The 18,607-nt window shown below is 39.9% G+C and overlaps 1 protein-coding gene across 8 annotated transcripts in view; it reads left to right on the forward strand.

The window, feature by feature from the left end:
* Positions 1–18,607, forward strand: part of Alms1 (ALMS1, centrosome and basal body associated) — a 139,114-nt gene that overhangs the window by 81,052 nt on the left and 39,455 nt on the right. For 7 of the 8 annotated variants that reach the window (XM_006506052.3, XM_006506049.3, XM_006506051.3 and 4 more), the window contains one exon: positions 9,007–10,160. In XM_006506052.3, the coding sequence (XP_006506115.1) occupies positions 9,007–10,160 (1,154 nt within the window). Of the gene's footprint in view, positions 1–9,006; positions 10,161–18,607 lie in introns of those variants that run through there. The other variant, XR_001785126.2, reaches the window with a different exon arrangement.

The following is an 18,607-nucleotide window of genomic DNA, read 5'->3' on the forward strand; positions in this document are numbered from 1 at the left end:
AAATTTTACCTGTTAGAAAATAAGAATTTCCATGTAAGAGGAAGGAGCAGAAGAGAGAGTTCTACTCACACTGTTTTCTGAAAAGTTTCCATTAACTACTCACATATAGAATGTATAAAACCAGTGTTTACTAAGGATATAACTGCTATGCAGTGAGGAAAGGATAGGCTTTCCAACTGAGAGTATAGAAAAACTGGATAACCACATTAAGAGAATAAAGTTAAATCATTACATAAAACTTACATCAAGAAGAATTAGAGATATAAACACAAGACCTGAATTCCAAAAACTGGTAGAAGACATAAAAGAAAAGCTTCAAGAAACTGTATTTGGTAATCACTTATTTGCATGACAGCAAAAGCGGTCATGGACAAGTGAAACTGAAGCAAGGCTTCCCAAAGTATTTGCTGAGAGTTAAACATAGAATTTATAAGGAGCATGTGTGCCTTGAAAACAAAAAACAAACCTGACTTAAAAGTGTACAAGGAGTTAAACAAATAGTTCTCCAAAGAAAATAGACATAACTCAAGAAAATATGTAATACACTCAACTAATTGAAGAGAAATGCAGTTCAAAACCACAAGGAACTAACAACTCACACTATGTAAGAAAAGCTACCAAAAGAATTGTTAGGAAAAATAAGGAATTCCTGCATCACCGGCAAGAACGTTGTACAACCAATTTAAGCTTATCCCCGACTAGCTTAGAAATAAATGAGCCTCAGACTATGGTTATTTTATTTGGCTTTGACAATTACTGGGGGTCACCCCTAATATTTTCTAATTGCTGGCCTGGCTCCTTCCCCAGTGATGTATCCCAAGTATTTGCTGTTTCCTCTGGCCATGTGCTCATGGTAACCACTTCTCATGGTGCCTTCTTGTCTGTCTCTTCAGGGTCTCTCTTCTCTTCCTCTCTTCTCCACCCCCACCTGGAAACTCAAAACCCACCTACCTCTAATCCCTCTAGTAATTTGCTGTAGCCCGTTTTATTTAACCAATAGTTTTAAATTAAGGGACAAGGTTTGCACAGCAAAGGCTTGTAAACATGAGAATTCCTTCATAGGCCTAACCCTTTGGGTACAGAATTTAAGCATTACAACACATAGTTACAGACCAAACCTCAGCAAAATGTAAAATGGTATAGTTTTTCTGGAGAACAATTTATTCTCTCTCTCTCAAAAAAAAAAAAAAAATTAAACAATTACCATACAAATGTAGCAATCCCACTTTGGGGCATATATTCAAAAGAATTTAAAACCAGATCTCAAACATCACACATGTTTATTATAGTTATTTATCATAACCAAGAGGTAGGAGTGATCCAGTTGTCCATCAGATAATTGGATAAGGAAAAAGTGAATTCTTGGTCAATGAAGAGTTTTCATAGAGTGCTATATGCATGTAATACAAGCACTCTGAAAGCAGAGCAGGAGGATTACAAATTAGAGGCCACTGTAATCTACATAGTCAATTCAAGGTCATTATAGAATACATAACTAGACCTTGCCTCAAACAAAACAACAATAAAAAATGTGACTTATATTTTAAAATGGTTATTATGCCTTCTTCATGAGGAAATTGTCAGTGTGCTATAACATGGATAAACTTTGTAAGGAGATACACTAAGCCAAATAGCCCAGCCATTAAGGTTGATTTAATGCTTTGATCCTCTTGTTAGTACCAAACTGACTTGATTACTGTTGATTCATGGTAAAGTTTGATCTAGGATGTGTTGGACTTTCAACTTTATTTTATGGGGTATATATATACACACATGCATAGGGTGTTTCTGTGTGTATACTTATGTATATTATATATGTATTACATTATATAAATTGCTTTTCTTTTTGATGTAGTGAGTAGTCATACTGATAGTTAAAACCACTTTTATTTTAGTTTCTTTTCTATTGTTGTGATAAAATACAAGCAAGGCAACTTAAAGAAGGGTTTATTTGGGCTTATGTTCCAGAGGGATAGGAGGCCGTCATGATCATGGTAGGGAAGTGTGGCCACTTGGTGGGTGTATTAGTCAGGGTTCTCTAGAGTCACAGAACTTAAGGATAGTCTCTAGATAATAAAGGAATTTATTAATGACTTACAGTCGGCAGCCCAATTCCCAACAATTGTTCAGTCGCAGCTGTGAATGGAAGTCCAAGGATCTAGCAGTTACTCAGTCTCACGCAGCAAGCAGGCGAAGGAGCAAGAGCTCGAGCTAGACTCCCTTCTTCCAATGTCCTTATATTGTCTCCAGCAAAAGGTGTAGCCCAGATTAAAGGTGTGTTCCACCACACCTTTAATCCCAGATGAAAGGCATAGCCCAGATTAAAGGTGTGTTCCTTAACTCGGAGATTCAATCTTCTGGAATCCATAGCCACTATGGCTCAAGATCTTCAAACCAAGATCCAGATAAGGATCTCCAAGCCTCCAGATAAGGGTCACTGGTGAGCCTTCCAATTCCGGACTGTAGTTCATTCCAAATATTGTCAAGTTGACAACCAGGAATAACCACTACAATCCACCCCTTGTCAACTTGACACAAATAATATCTCATGTTCACATGAAACAATAACAAGGTTGTAAATACGCCTAACATGATATAACTATCCCTCGTACAATCGCAAACGCATTAGTAAATTTACAATGGGCATTCATATTACTTTATAATCCTCGTTTCTGCAACTGGTTACGTGGCCTTAATTGGTATTTATAACTACCTTCCTCTACTACCCATTCTGTATTTCCTTCACCTTCAGCCAGCACCTCAGCAGGTCTTGGCTCTTTTCCTGGAGGATTGACCCATACCTTCATTCCTGATGGGTCTGCGTCCTTTGTCATCCTGCTTGGATTAGGCTGTTGTAGTTTCCCATTGACTTTAATCACAGGACATGGTAGTACTAAGAGACGCCCTAAGGGATCTCCTGCACTCCAGACATAATCTTGCTTACCACCATTGTGAAGAGGTAATCCAATTTCCCCATGGTAATCTGGATCTATCACCCCTCCTAACACTGTTATTCCTTTTTTAGCCTGTTGGTTTAAGGGCATTAGAAGCCCAAAATGACCAGGGGGAAGTCTGAGCTTCCAGTTCAATGAAATGTTTGTTGTAGCTCCTGGTAGGAGCACTCCCCTCTCTGGAGCCAAAACTTCTAAGCCAGCAGAACCTAGAGTTATGGGGACAGGAAGCAAAAATTTTCCTAGAGGGTCACTAGGAGTGATAGTAAGTGGAACTATTCCGTTTTCCACCCCTTGATTCCTGGACCCATGAATCCTGGCTATGGGTGAAACTGTACCATATATCGAGCGCTGATTCAAAGCATATACTGCCTTCTGAAGAACTCTGCCCCAGCCTTCCAAGCTGTTTTTCAAAGGGAGAATAGTTGTCTGCAGATGATGGCAGAGCTTTGCTCCAAAATCCCAAAGGTCTTTTCTGTGATTCACCTACAGGGGCCTGCCAGAGGCTCCAAACAGCATCTCTATCAGCCACAGACACCTCAAGTACCATCGGATCTGCTGGGTCATATGGTCCAAGTGGTAGAGCAGCCTGCACAGCAGCCTGGACCTGTTGAAGGGCCTTCTCCTGTTCCAGGCCCCACACAAAGCTAGCAGCTTTCCGAGTCACTTGGTAAATAGGCCTAAGTAACACACCCAAGTGAGGGATGTGTTGTCTCCAGAATCCAAATAGACCCACTAAACGTTGTGCTTCTTTCTTGGTTGTAGGAGGGGCCAGGTGCAATAACTTATCTTTCACCTTAGAAGGAATATCTCTGCATGCCCCACACCACTGGACTCCTAAGAATTTCACTGAGGTAGATGGTCCTTGAATTTTGGTTGGATTTATTTCCCATCCTCTGATACGCATATGTGTTACCAATGAGTCCAAAGTGGTTGCTACTTCCTGCTCACTTGGTCCAATCAGCATAATGTCATCAATATAGTGCACCAATGTGATATTTTGTGGAAGATCCAAACGATCAAGATCCCTTCTAACTAAATTATGACACAGGGCAGGAGAGTTAATATATCCTTGAGGCAAAACTGTGAAGGTATACTGTTGGCCTTGCCAACTGAAAGCAAATTGCTTCTGGTGGTCCTTATGGACAGGTACTGAGAAGAAGGCATTTGCCAGATCAATAGCCGCATACCAGGTGCCAGGAGATGTGTTAATTTGCTCAAGTAACGAAACTACATCTGGTACAGCAGCTGCAATTGGAGTTACTACCTGATTTAGTTTTCGATAATCAACTGTCATTCTCCATGATCCATCTGTTTTCTGCACTGGCCAGATAGGAGAGTTAAACAGAGATGTGGTGGGAACCACCACCCCTGCGTCTTTCAAGTCCTTGATAGTGGCAGTAATTTCTGCAATGCCTCCAGGAATACGATACTGTTTTTGATTCACTATTTTCTTTGGCAGAGGCAACTCTAAAGGCTTCCATTTGGCCTTTCCAACCATAATAGCCCTCACTCTACAGTTCAGGGAACCAATATGAGAATTCTGCCAATTTCTGAGTATATCTATCCCAATTATACATTCTGGAACTGGGGAAATCACCACAGGATGTGTCCGGGGACCTACTGGACCTACTGTGAGTCGGACATCAGTCAAAACTCCATTAATCACCTTCCCTCCATAAGCCCCTACTTTAACTGGAGGGCCACAATGTTTCTTGGGATCCCCTGGGATCAGTGTCAACTCAGAACCAGTATCCAGCAGACCCCGAAAAGTCTGATTATTTCCTTTTCCCCAGTGTACAGTTACCCTTGTAAAAGGCCGTAGGTCCCTCTGGGGAAGAACTGGAGAAAGGGTAACAGCAAAACCTTTGAGTGTCTTATCAAGATCCTTCCTCAGCGGAACCTGGCCACCCCTTCATTCAAGGGGTTCTGGATCTGCAAACTGTCTCAAGTCTGGAAATTGATTCACTGGCCGAGATTGCTGTTTACCACGATCTAATGTAGCCTTTCTTTCATTTGGCTGTTTACCACGATCTAATGTAGCCTTTCTTTCATTTGTTTGAGAATTTTTCTGCTTATACAGATCAAACAAATATGCAGTAGGCTTCCTATGTATTTCATTCCTGGAAACACCATGATTGGTTAGCCAGTACCAAAGGTCCAACCGAGTCATGCCATTATAAATTTCACCTCTCCTGTGCTGACCATTACTGGGTATGTTATTATAAACATTCTTTTGTCTACGCTGTCCATTATAATAACTAGAATCACCTTGTCTCGGGCGATTCAATGCTGCCACCTGGCCCTTGTTACCTCGGAATCCAACTAAACCCAGTGAATTTAATTCATCTAATTGAGCAGAAGCATCTCCAATGCTAAGATCTGGCACAAGGAAAAGGGAAAGAACAAAACCCTTCAAATGTGCTGGTGCCCCTCTCACCAATTTGCGTCTTATAGAGCTGGTGAAAGGCATATCTTCTGGACCTTCCCATTGTGGACAATTATGCTTTACACAATATATCCACTCTAGCATTGCAATTTCCCTAAGTCTTAAAATCCCTTCATCAACACTAAGCCATGGAATATCAGGCATCTCCAAGTCATTTCCAGTAGGCCATCTTTTGATAAACACCTCAGCCAACCATTCAAACAAACTTTTGACACCTTTTTTAACTATGCGAGCTTCCGTATTAAACCTAGAATCTCTACTCAGAGGACCCATGTCAATAAACTCAGCCTGCTCTAGTTTTATGTTCCTTCCACCCTTATCCCACACCCTTAAAATCCATTCCCACACATATTCACCAGGTTTCTGCTTGAATGAATTAGCAAACTCATTAAGCTCCTTAGTAGTGTAGCGAATTTCCTCATGGACTACACTTTCTACCTCCCCTCTAGGAGCCTGTTTTGCTTTGAGTCTGGTTACAGGTCTAGAAGAAACTATTGGTGGGCCGTGAGCAGACTCTGCAAAATTAATTTCCTCATGTGGGGAAGGCATTATTTCAAGAGGTGGGGCTGAGGGTACTACTTCCTCAGGTGGGGCAAACCCTTGAGAATCTGAGGATTCAAAATTCTCAGCTTCAACATGGTCTTCCCACACATCCCCATCCCATGTTGTAGGATCCCATTCTTTGCCAATTAGAGCCCTTACTTTAACTGTCGACACACTCTGAGGCTGAGACTTGAATTTTCGCTGTAGTTCAGCCAACCTTACAATGAGAGTTTCTGTTTGATTTTCTGCAACTTGAGCTCTATTGCTACAAGAGAGAAGATTCTCCTCAAGGACACACTTAGCAACTTTTAGATCGTTTACTTGTGTCTGGAGCCTTTCGATTTTATCACACAACTCCTTCCTTTCATTCATCATTTTTTCCACAGATACTAAGAGCAGCCAGCCAGTAAAATCATTTTTCGATTTTTTCCCCATCTTGTAGAAAGCTTTGTGCACTGAATCACCTAATTCATTAAGAAAATCAAGGGCATTAGCTTCTTTAAGTTCGGAATATAGTTTCAACCATGGGTCTTCAAAATTCTCTGAGCTCCCAGGAGGGAGAGAATCTGGAGAGGTTTCAATAGTTGAAAGTGCTGGTGGATCAACAAGCCAATTCCAGAATTTTAAAAGATTCATCCTTGTACTTCTGTTACTCTAGAACCACTCCTGGTACCAACTTCTGTATTAGTCAGGGTTCTCTAGAGTCACAGAACTTAAGGATAGTCTCTAGATAATAAAGGAATTTATTAATGACTTACAGTCGGCAGCCCAATTCCCAACAATTGTTCAGTCGCAGCTGTGAATGGAAGTCCAAGGATCTAGCAGTTACTCAGTCTCACGCAGCAAGCAGGCGAAGGAGCAAGAGCTCGAGCTAGACTCCCTTCTTCCAATGTCCTTATATTGTCTCCAGCAAAAGGTGTAGCCCAGATTAAAGGTGTGTTCCACCACACCTTTAATCCCAGATGAAAGGCATAGCCCAGATTAAAGGTGTGTTCCTTAACTCGGAGATTCAATCTTCTGGAATCCATAGCCACTATGGCTCAAGATCTTCAAACCAAGATCCAGATAAGGATCTCCAAGCCTCCAGATAAGGGTCACTGGTGAGCCTTCCAATTCCGGACTGTAGTTCATTCCAAATATTGTCAAGTTGACAACCAGGAATAACCACTACAGTGGGGAAGGCAGGTATAGCCAAGAGAACAGCAAACTATGATGTGAATTTTAAATGAGTGCGAATAGGAAGCGTACAGAATGAATTGTGAATGGTGTAAGGCCTTGAAACTTCGAAGCTTGTCCCCAGGGATATACTGTATCTAGCAAGGCCACACCTTCTAAGCCTTCTAAACAGTGCCTCCAATAACAACCAAATATTTATATATTCATAGGGGACAAATATTCATAGGGGACATTCCCTTTCAAACCACCACAACACACACACATAGCTATTTTTGCTAGGTATCCTTTGTTACATGTTTATGTTTGTGCTAGACATGCTTAGTTTCAGTTTATTTACTGTAGGTACATAAAATTCAAATTATAAACACATATTTTTATCTTGAAACCTTACTGAGATCTTGTATTCTAATTATTTTTATGGCTTTCTTAGTAAAGGCTAGAATGGAATTCAGTTAAAGACATTTAAAAATTAAGGTGACTGACTATACATCAAAGTGATGCATATGATACATAGATATGAATTGATTGAGAGAAATCATGGCTTGAAATATAAATCTAAGAGTAGATATTGACACTGAAGTGATTAAAAAAAACCCATGAAGACTGGCATTTGTGTCTTTGAAAGGGAATTTAGTGCATGAGCACACTCTAGATAAGAGTTGGCTCTATGAAGAGACCATTGGTCACATAGAGCTATTATAATTCCGTAGTAATGTGGAGAGAATGGTTTGGGAAAGAGAACAGGGAAATACATGTTTTCTACGTTAGCAGCTCAGTTGTGAAGAGGAACAGAGGCATGAATGGTCCAGCAATCAGGGATGAAATTTGAATGTGGTTCAGAGAACCACAGTCAGCCTAGTAAACTATAACATGTGCTTGTATTCAACAGTACGTACTGTGATACGGAATGATGATTGCTCAAAAGTGAGGATTTAAATTTTTTTTTTTTTTTTTACTTCACCCACTTAATGCTGATGATGAAACCTCAAGGTTTTTTGTTTTTGTTTTAAGCTGGAAATAACCATCTCTGTCTTACTAGCAGGATGCAATTTTGTTTTTTAAAGATTTATTTATTTATATGTAAGTACACTGTAGCTGTCTTCAGACACTCCAGAAGAGGGAGTCAGATCTCCTTACAGATGGTTGTGATCCACCGTGTGGTTGCTGGGATTTGAACTCCGGACCTTCGGAAGAGCAGTCTGGTGCTCTTACCCACTGAGCCATCTCACCAGCCCTGCTATTTTTTAAAGAAAGAACATATACAGAAAGTTGCCTAAATAGAATAAGTGGTGGATTTACAAAGCAACTAACTAATTATAGTGTAGAGAACTAAAGGGGCTGTGCTTGAGGTCATCTTTGTCACATGATTGTAGAGTTCAATCCATATATACATTTTTTTTTTTTTGAGACAAAGTATTCTTGGCTGTCCTAGAACTCACTGTGTAGACTAAGCCGGCCTTGAACTCACAGATGTCCAATGGCTTCTGTACTCTCTAGTACTTGGACCACTTGTTTTTCATTTTTGATATAGGCTACCAAGTAATTTGTTCAGGCTGGCCTTGAATTGGTTGTGTAGCAGAGGGTGACCTGAATCCTGATCATTCTGTCTCAATATTCTGAGTGCTGGGATTGTAAGTGCAGTTTAGAGCATGCTAGGAATTTAACCCAGCGCTTTGTGCATGCCAGGCAAGCACTTTTAGAGCTGGGGTCCAGTCCCAGATCTGTCATACAGCATTGGAGTTTATCCAAATCCTTATATTTTGACTCATGCCAGTCTGATTGTTAAGCACATGTTCTTTGTCTAAAGAAAAAGCAGAACAGTATTTATAAGGAAATACAAATATTTCTAAATTCTTTCAAAAAATTTCTTTTCTTTTTTTTCTTCAGAATCTGAATGTCATTCTGCATTTGAAAACACTGCTCACTCTGTCTTCAGATCAGCCAAGTTTTATTTCCATCATCCAGTGCACCTGCCCCATGAGCAAGACTTCTGCCATGAATCTTTGGGAAGGAGTGTTTTCATGCAACATTCTTGGAAGGATTTCTTTCACCATCATTCAGGACACAGCTGCCTTCCTCCCCCTGGCCCAAGTTCGGACAAGTTGGACAAGACCAAGATGGATTACACCAGAATTAAGAGCCTCAGCATCAACTTGAATTTGGGAGAGCATGAGAAAATACATACTATCAAGAATCAGGCCAGAGACCCAAAAGGCAAAAGACAAGCAAATGAGCAAAAGAAGGATCAGAAGGTCACCCCAGAGCTAACAACTGAGTGCCCCGTGAGTTTGAATGAACTCTGGAACAGATACCAGGAGCGACAGAAGCAGCAGAATCCATCTGGTGCTTGTGATACGAAAGAGCTCTCCTTGGTGGAACGACTTGATCGCTTGGCTAAACTGCTTCAGAATCCCATCACACATTCACTCCGGGCCTCAGAAAGTGCACAGGATGATAGCAGAGGGGGACATAGAGCCAGGGAGTGGACTGGGAGGAGGCAACAAAAACAGAAAGGCAAGCAACACAGGAAGTGGAGTAAGAGCCTAGAGAGGGGCCAGAGTACAGGGGACTTTAGGAAAAGCAAAGTGTTTTCTCCTCATCAAGGTGGGAAATCCAGTCAGTTCAAGATTGAGCAGATTAAACTAGATAAGTACATCCTGAGGAAAGAGCCAGGTTTTAATAATGTCAGCAATACCTCCTTGGATTCTAGACCCTCAGAGGAAAGCGTGTCTCTCACAGATAGTCCCAACATTTTTTCTAGCACGGATTCTCCTGTGGACTCAGATGTATTGACCCCAACTGATAGGGACATGCCTTTAAATGAGAGGAGCAGCTCCATATCCACCATTGACACAGTCCGGTTGATCCAGGCTTTTGGCCAAGATAGACTGTCTTTGTCGCCCAGGCGAATTAAATTATACAGTACTGTCACTAGTCAACGGAGGAGATATCTGGAGCAGCCATGCAAGCACAACAGGAAGGCATTGAACACAGCCTGTCCCCAAATGACTTCTGAGCACAGCAGAAGGAGGCACATCCAGGTACACGGCTACAAATTCCAACTGGCAATGTGACTGCCTTTTTTTGAGGACGTTTTAGTTAATCTCTTCACAACAGGTGGAAGAAAACAGCCATTTGCCCTTTCCTCACTACCTCTAACGTTTCTCCGAGCTGGAAAAGAGTGAGAAAGTGTAGTCCAGTGCTATCGTTTGTTGTCATTCTTTCCACCAACACACCCCTGCCAGCCACGCTTTGCACTATATGTTTTCAGGGTCTGTGAAGTAAAAGGAAGCCCCTGACATGGGGAGCTGGGAGCTAAGCATGGCTTCTGTTTGGCTGGGGTGGTGGGGGATTTTATTTTATTTTTTAATTATTTTCTCCTGGTTATTTTTGAGAAGTATTTGAATTGCTTTTAAACACTCACACTCAATACAATATGATCTTTTTTTTTTAAGTAAATGAAGCATTAGGATCATATCGTTGAAAATGGGTCAGCCACAACATGATTTAAAGTACATAACTAAATGAACTAAGAGATAGAAGGACAAATTGAACCAGAGAGGTTAGATACATAAGCCCCAAGTGTGGTGTTAGATATGATAGAAGATAAGTTGTGATCACTTAGCATTGTACTATAAAAGCACTTTGGAATCTCAGAATTATTAGTCATTTCAGTCATATATACCCTAGCGAGGTTTCCTCATCTGTCTTCATAAAGAAGACATTACAGGGTCACAAGTCCTCCAAGACCCTCATGGTACATGGCACAAGACTCGGAGCCTATTCGGGTCACGTTACATTTAGGATTTGTAAAGGCAGATGCTCTACCCAAGAGAAAACGACAGCCATGTATAGGTGGTGCACCTGCTACCTCAGCATTTAGGATTCTGAAGCAAAGGGGACCACAAGTTTGAGGCTAGCCTCCGCTACCTAGTATAAACCTGTCTCAAAAAAAAAAAACCCAAAAAACAACCAAAGTAAAATCTAGAGAAATGCTCTCCAGGGAGATGCTCTGTCCATTGAAGTAGGGAAAATGGATTTTATATTTATTCAAGTTTTCAAATTTTCTATTTTTGTATTACATAAAAATGGTAAGTAAAATAATTTATAAATAAATATCTATTTTGGCAATTTGTTCTCAAAAATATTTTGTCAGTAGGACTGCATGGAGATCACAATACTAGAGGGAAGGAGATAGGAGATGAAGTTTCTCATGATCAATATTTCCCACAATTGAGATTTTGGTAGATATGAATTGACAGGGATTATGTGTGTTAATAGTGGTTTTTAAGTAATAAAAAACTGGAAACAATGCTGGAAAGAGGGGAAAGGATCCTGCTTAAAGATTTATGTATGGCCAAATAATGCAAAGTTCATACTTCGAGATGAGCATCATGGTACAGATCTGTACTCAAAGTACTCAGAAGCTGAGACCTAGCTCCAGAGGTCAGATGGTTTTCTCCCCCCCCCCCCAATTAAACAATTAAGTAACATTTGGGGCTTATACTAATCATCCATACTCTGCCCTTCCCCTATCCTCTGGGAGTCAATAATTTGCTTCTGTCTCTGGGGACTTGTCTGTTCTGGTTATTTCATATAAACACAATCGTATAATATATGATTCTTGTCAGGCTCCCCTGTCCCCAGGGATTGAACATAGGACAACTCCTTTTGAGGCAGTTCTACCATTAAGCTGCAGTTCTACCCTCTTTACATTTTTTTTCAAGGCTCACCTATGCCAAAGCACAAACAGTACTTGAGTTTTTCCTGTTGTATATATATGACACACTTTTTAAAAATCTATTCACAAATCCAATGATAGACACTTGGGCACTTGCAATGCTTCAGCTATTGTGAATGGGGCTGATCCTGGAATCCCTGTATGCAGTTCTTTGAGGTACACCCAAGAATGGAAATAACAAATCATGTGGTAATTGTGTCTTACTGAGAAACTGACCAACTGGTGAGACCGCAGTGCCTGTCCTTTTATGCTTTGGCCAGCAGTGATTCCTGAGGGCCCCTGCGGGCCTCACTGCTCTTTTGTGGCTGCTTATTTATCTTGTTGTTGTTGGTTGTTTTGGTTTTTGTTTTGTTTTTGAATGTTATCTACTAGCTATACTATTGAGTATAAGGTGGTTTCTCGCTGTGGTTTATTTACATGCCTACCGGACATCCTGTGTGCATTTTAACCATTTGTATAACTTGTTTTTAAGTCCTTTGACCTTTAGAAATTTAGCTGCTTGACTTTTTGTTTTGTAGTTGTTGGACTTTTCTATATGGTAGTCCCTTACTAAATGTATATATAATCTGAAAATACATCTTGCCACTCTGTAGGCTGCCTCTCACACAATCACTTTGTTGATTGTGTCTTTTGACATATAGCAGATTTAATAGTTCAGCATTGCTTTCTGTTACCCATGTCTTGGGGGGATCATAACCAGGAAATTGTTGTCAGATCTAATGTCATAATTTTCTTGTCTTTTTAATCTAGCTTTTATATTTAGGAATTCAGTCTACTAATGGTATACAGAAAAGGTCTACTTTCATTCTTCGGTATGTTTGTGTATAGTTCTGGCAAGATCATTTGTTTAGACTTTTCTCCATTTGTTCCTTGGCACTGTCGTTAGAAATCTTGATCGTGTGTGTGTGTGTGTATGTGTGTCCACTTTGGGGCACTTAGTTCTGCCCTATTGGTTTGTTTTCCTTATCATGCCAGTACCACAGTTTGGATTCAGTTATCTTCATCGTAAGTTTTGACAGCACGAACCGCCGTGTTTTCAAGATTGTTTTGACCAGAGTCCCTATACAGGACTTGTAAATATCTACTTGTAAATATCTTATTCGTTCTAATCATTTTGTAAGTATAAAATTTAACTTCATTTTTGGATTATTTGTTGGTGTTGCGATACATAGCTAACGTTTACATGTTGATTTTGTACCTTACAATGTTACTGAATTAATTTGTTAACTCTTCAATTTTCTTGTAGAACGTATAGACTTTCCTGTCATCTGCAAATAAAGACAGTCTTTCTTCTCCTTTTCAGTTTGGAAGATTTTGATTTTTCCCGCTGATTTACAGAGAACTTGTAGTAGAGTGTTGAATGGTTAAAAGTAAAAAAAAGGTGCCCTTGTGCATGTTCTCGGGAGGAATACTTTGTCTTTCACAGTTGAGAATATGTTACTGTGGGGTTTTCTCTTGTGACTTTTGTTACATTGAGGAAGTTCCCTTTTGCTAGTTTGGATTTTATTTTTATTATAAAAAGATTTTGATATTAGTCAAATTTGGCATCTATTAAAATGATCATCAACTTCCTGTTCTCCCCATTTTCTATTGATGTGTTTTGTATTCATTGATAACCACATGTTGAGCTAAATTTGCATTCCTCCTGTCATTCCCATTTTGCTGTGTTACGCAGTACTTTTCAAGTGCCATAGGATTGAGTTGCTAGACTTTGAAGAAGACTTTTTCTATCAATATTCTTGTAACCTATAGGTTTTTTTTTTTTCCTGATGTCTTTGCTGCTTTTGCAAAAAAAGGATAATACCAGGTTTGTGGAATGCGTTTGTCGCCTTGCTGTGTTTTGATAATGAGTATTAGGATTAATGCTGCGATCTAATGTTAATTCTTTATGTGTTTGATAGAATTTAATTGCTATAGGTCATACATTTTTCTTTGGAGGCCTTTTTCTAAAAACTGACTCACTATAAGTCTGAGATATCTATTTCTTGAGTCAGTTTTTATATTTTGTGTTTTCTGGTAGTTATTAAAAAATATTTATTTATTTATTTTATTTCTTATGGCTTTGAACTCAAAAGAAAACTGTCTGCCTTTTTCCTGGAATTATAGACTTGTGCCACCATACCTGACAGTAAATGTTTGTTCTTTAAATTGTACATAAAAGGGAAATGTTTGAAAACAGGAAATACAGTAAGGCTGGCTCTTAATTTTACTTATGTCACTTGGCTTTGGGAGTATTGCTTTAGTCAAGTTGTGTGAGTCCTCTACAAACCCTGATTACAAATCTTTCAATGGGGATATGGTTTGAAAAATATGTTCTTCCTTTATTTTCCTTGAAACAAAGTATCTGTGTAGCTCAGGCTGCACTGGAACTCACTACATAGACCAATTAGCCGGAGTGAAACTCAGCCCTCTCTGCCTCTCCCCACTGAGTGCTGACATTAAAGGCCTATGCTGCACCTGGGCTTGTTCTTCCCTTTTTCTGCTTTGCTCTCCAGACTGTTGGCTTCACTTGCAGTGCACCCCTTTTAGCAAAATCTTATTCTGTGCGCACGTGCTCCTCAGTGTCATATCTGATGGTCAGGCTTAACCCGAAGTCAGAACACAAAAGTACTCCTTGGTTTTCTTCTAGTTAGCCTATAATTTTTTTATTTAGTTTACGTCAGCTTTAGCTTCTTTTAAAAGATTGTATGGGTACAGCTTTATTCCTTTGTGTGTTGCTATCCAGCTGACCTGACATCATTAGTTAGTTTCAAGGACGATTGTCCTTCACCAAGTATTTGGATACCTTTGCCCAGATATATTTCCTAAAAAGAAACCATAAAACTTTGTATGTGTGTGTGTGTGTTTGTTTTTATTGTATGTGTGTGAGTGTTTTGCCTACATGTATGTATGTGTACCATGGGAGCTTGCCCAGTGCCCATGGAAGTCAAAAGAGAACATCAGATCTCTAGGAACTAAAGTTCTATATGGTTATGAGCCATCATGCAGGAGCTGGAAATCAAACCCCAATCCTCTGCAGAAACAAAACGTACCTTTAACCACTGAGCCACCTCTCCAGTTTCCCACCCCCAACCAAAACTTAGTTTGACATTGATAGGTGAGCAGAGACGGTGGATTTCCAAGTCTCATTAATTTTTATTTTCTGCCTGAAAGTTCATCTGACTCTCCAGTTTTGTCATGTGACTCCTTTCAGAACTGGTGACAGAGGGTGAGAGAAAGGCTGGCCAGTGTCCATACCATTTCTTTTTTTCCCTTCTCTTCATCATCTTCATCTTTATTAATATATGTGTTTCACTGTGTAACCCAAAGCTGATCTCAAGCTCATAGTCCTCCAGCCTCAGTCTCCCAACTAGGACTATAGGTATAAACTGTTATGCTTGGTAGAAAAAAACAAAACAAAACATACAAAACCCTGCCTTAGTGTAAGGATGGTTTAATTAAATGTGTTCCCAGTCATGGCCTCCCTTTAAAAAAATTTCCCTGTGCTCATTCTCATTTCGATCATATGACTGACCTTTTGGAAACAGATTTTGAATTACTTGGGTTTTTAAAAATTTGTGTGTGTTTGTCTGTGTGTCTGTGTCTGTACACATGTGTACATGTACATGCATTTCAGTAGGTATAAAAGGCACACTGCTGTTTGATGTTTTATGTTTATAAAATCAGAACCCATTGACATCTAGTCACAGGTATATCTCTCTGACCCAGGTGTTTACTCACTGCAAAATATTCCATGGAGTATCTGAACACTTGCCTGAGCTCTGCTGAACACTCAGCCCACCTGGCCAGCATGTAAATCAAGCAGTCAGGTGTTTGTCCTTCTGTGTCTTTGTTTTTTCACTTTACATTCCTTTCGCCTGTCCTCCTCTTTATCCTCTGAGAGGATAGAGCCTCCCCATCCTGGGTATTCCCCAACTCTGATACATCAAATCTCTGTAGGGCTAGGCACATCCTCTCCCATTGGGGCCAGACAAGGCAGCACGGTTAGGGGAACATATTTCACTGACAGGCAGCAGCTTTAGGGATAGCTCCAACTCCATTTGTTGGGGGGTCCACATGAAGACGAAGTTGCACATCTGCTACAAATGTGTGGCGTACGTAGGTCCAGCCTGTGTATGCTTTTTGGATGGTGGTTCAGTCTCGGGGAACCCTCAAGAGTCCAGGTTAGTTGACTCTGTTGGTCTTCCTGTGGAGTTGCTATCCCCTTCAGTGCCCTCAGTTCTTCCTCTAGCTCTTACATGAGAGTTCCCAAGTGCCCTCCAATGTTTGGCTGTGGGTATCTGCATCTGTCCAAGTCAGCTGCTGGGTGAAGCCATTGCTAGTCTTCTGTCTGCAAGCATAACAGGAGTATTAGCAATAGTGTCAGAGTTTGGTCTTGCCCACAGAATGGGTCTCTAAGTGGACCCATTATTGATTGGCCATTCTCTCAGTTTCTGCTCCATACTCCATCCCTGCATTTTTTGTAGACAGGATAAATTTTGAGATAAGTTTTGTGGGTGGGTTAGTGTCCCTTTATCTCCAATAGGGTTCCTGCTTGGCTACAGGGAGTGGCCTCTTCAGGCTTGATATCCCCACTACTGTGGGGCATCTCAAGGATGTGTCAGAGACCTAGGATAGGGGAGTTCTCTGTGAGATTTTTACTTGTATACTGGAAGTGGTTACATGTATACTGGAAATGGGATTCTTTGGCTAAGCTGCACAATACTCAATCTCATATAAGAGTTCAAAATTTCTTTTCAAAGTATTTATTCCTGCCTGAATTAAAGGTGTGTGTGTTGTTGTTGTTGTTTTGAGTGAATGCTATTTGTCTTTTAAGTGTCTGCCATAGTTCCAAACTCTGGTATAGCACAGTGTACACTCCTTCCAAGTCAAAAGAAAGAGAGGCTTTTAAGAGATTTGCTTTGTATCGCCACGTGTGGTGGTGTTCACCTTTAATCCCAGCACTTGGGAGGCAGAGGATTTCTGAGTTTGAGGCCAGCCTGGTCTACGAAGTGAGTTCCAGGACAGCCAGGGCTACACAGAGAAACCCTGTCTCCAAAAACCAAAAAAAAAAAAAAAAAAAAAAAAAAAAAAGAGAGAGAGAGAGAGAGAGAGAGAGAGAGGTAGAGAGAGAAATTTGCTTTCTTTCCAACATTAACACATTGACCTGTCCATTCACACACAGTTCTAATATTCAATTTGGCATGTGGGATGCTTCTTTGAGATTCATATTCATGAAAAGAGGATGGTCGACTGTAGTATAGTCTTGTATGAAGCTTGTTTTCAATATCTCTGTAAAACTCCATTCTCAAGACATAGCATCCATACTTAATTCCAAACACCTATAGAACACTTATAGTTATTGTACACTAGGCAAAATGTTAAGAAATCCCAAAGTTTTATAAGTAAGTCCGTTTTGTAACCGCAACACAATAAAACTGGGCTGAAGTAGTATAATTTTTAAATACATGAGAGTCAAAAAAGTTTCTTATGTTTCAAGGTAGCAATGGTTTGTCAAAACTTAGAGGTTTGTCTAACTGTGATGAGAAGGGCGTGTCCATGATAGGAATCCATTCCCAGGACTGACTAATCAGGAGCAGATCCTTTAAAAGAATAGTTCCTTTCTGACTGATGTTGCCACAGAAGAAGAGTGTCAACACTAGTGATACAGAGACACAAGCACAGATGACAGAGGTTCCTTTGTGTACATGAATGGTTTTGCCTGTGTATATGTGCAAGCATCATGTGGGTGACCTTTTATAGATTGTTTTGCATTGTTTTATCCAGATATATTTTAAAATCTAAATGATAATTGAGCAAAATGTAAATTAAGCTGACCAAGAGGTTACAAAACCTACCTAGTTATCTAATCAAAATTAAATTGCACTCTAAAATCTATGCTCTACTCTCTTCTGTCTCTAAGCTTGTCCCCTCTGGAAAGGTTTTTTTTTAAAAGATTTGTTTGTTTGTTTGTTTGTTTATTATATGTAATTACACTGCAGCTATCTTCAGACACTCCAGAAGAAGGCTTCAGATCCCATTATGGATGGTTGTGAGCCACCATGTGGTTGCTGGGATTTGAACTCAAGACCTTCAGAAGAGCAGCCAGTGCTCTTAACCGCTGAGCGGTCTCACCAGCCCCCTGGAAAGTTTTTAAAGTTCCCATTCAGCAGGCCTGAGAGATTGTGCTGTGTTATCTCAGGCCCTTGCCAAGGACTCGCCTTTCTAATATCTGCCAATACTCTGAAGTGTGTTTTTAAAAATATTTCAGATCTGACATTTATGTTTCTCATGTCTTTTTTGTGGTTTTTTTCATTTTTGTCTTAGGATTTTTTTTTGTTGATGTTTAAACATTAGTTGGACTGTAATTGTGCTGTTATACACTATTGACTCCATGACTATGGAGCTCTTATAAGATTATAAACAAATTTCCTACTTTAGAAAGAAGTAGAGGTAGAGAAGCAGTCCATTCAAACTGTTAAGTACTTCAATTTATTTTGTGTGTGCTCTAAATAGTCAATCATCAATAGATATCTTAGCAATATAAAGTTCCTAAGAAAATCTGGTGTCCTCTTAAGCTGGACTCTCTCCATCATTAAGACTTAGCAATTGAATAGCTTGGTTCTTTTGGAATTTTAATCCAAAACAATTGAAATATGGAGGACCTGATCAAATTGAAAAGATCTGAAGAGGAAATTGATTCTGGCTGAAGTATGAAGTTTTATTTTCACTAATCCTAAAGTTGAGTCAGAGCTTCCAAGTAAACCT

Source organism: Mus musculus, chromosome 6 (genome assembly GCF_000001635.26).
Source record: "Mus musculus strain C57BL/6J chromosome 6, GRCm38.p6 C57BL/6J".
Classification (NCBI taxonomy): domain Eukaryota; kingdom Metazoa; phylum Chordata; class Mammalia; order Rodentia; family Muridae; genus Mus; species Mus musculus.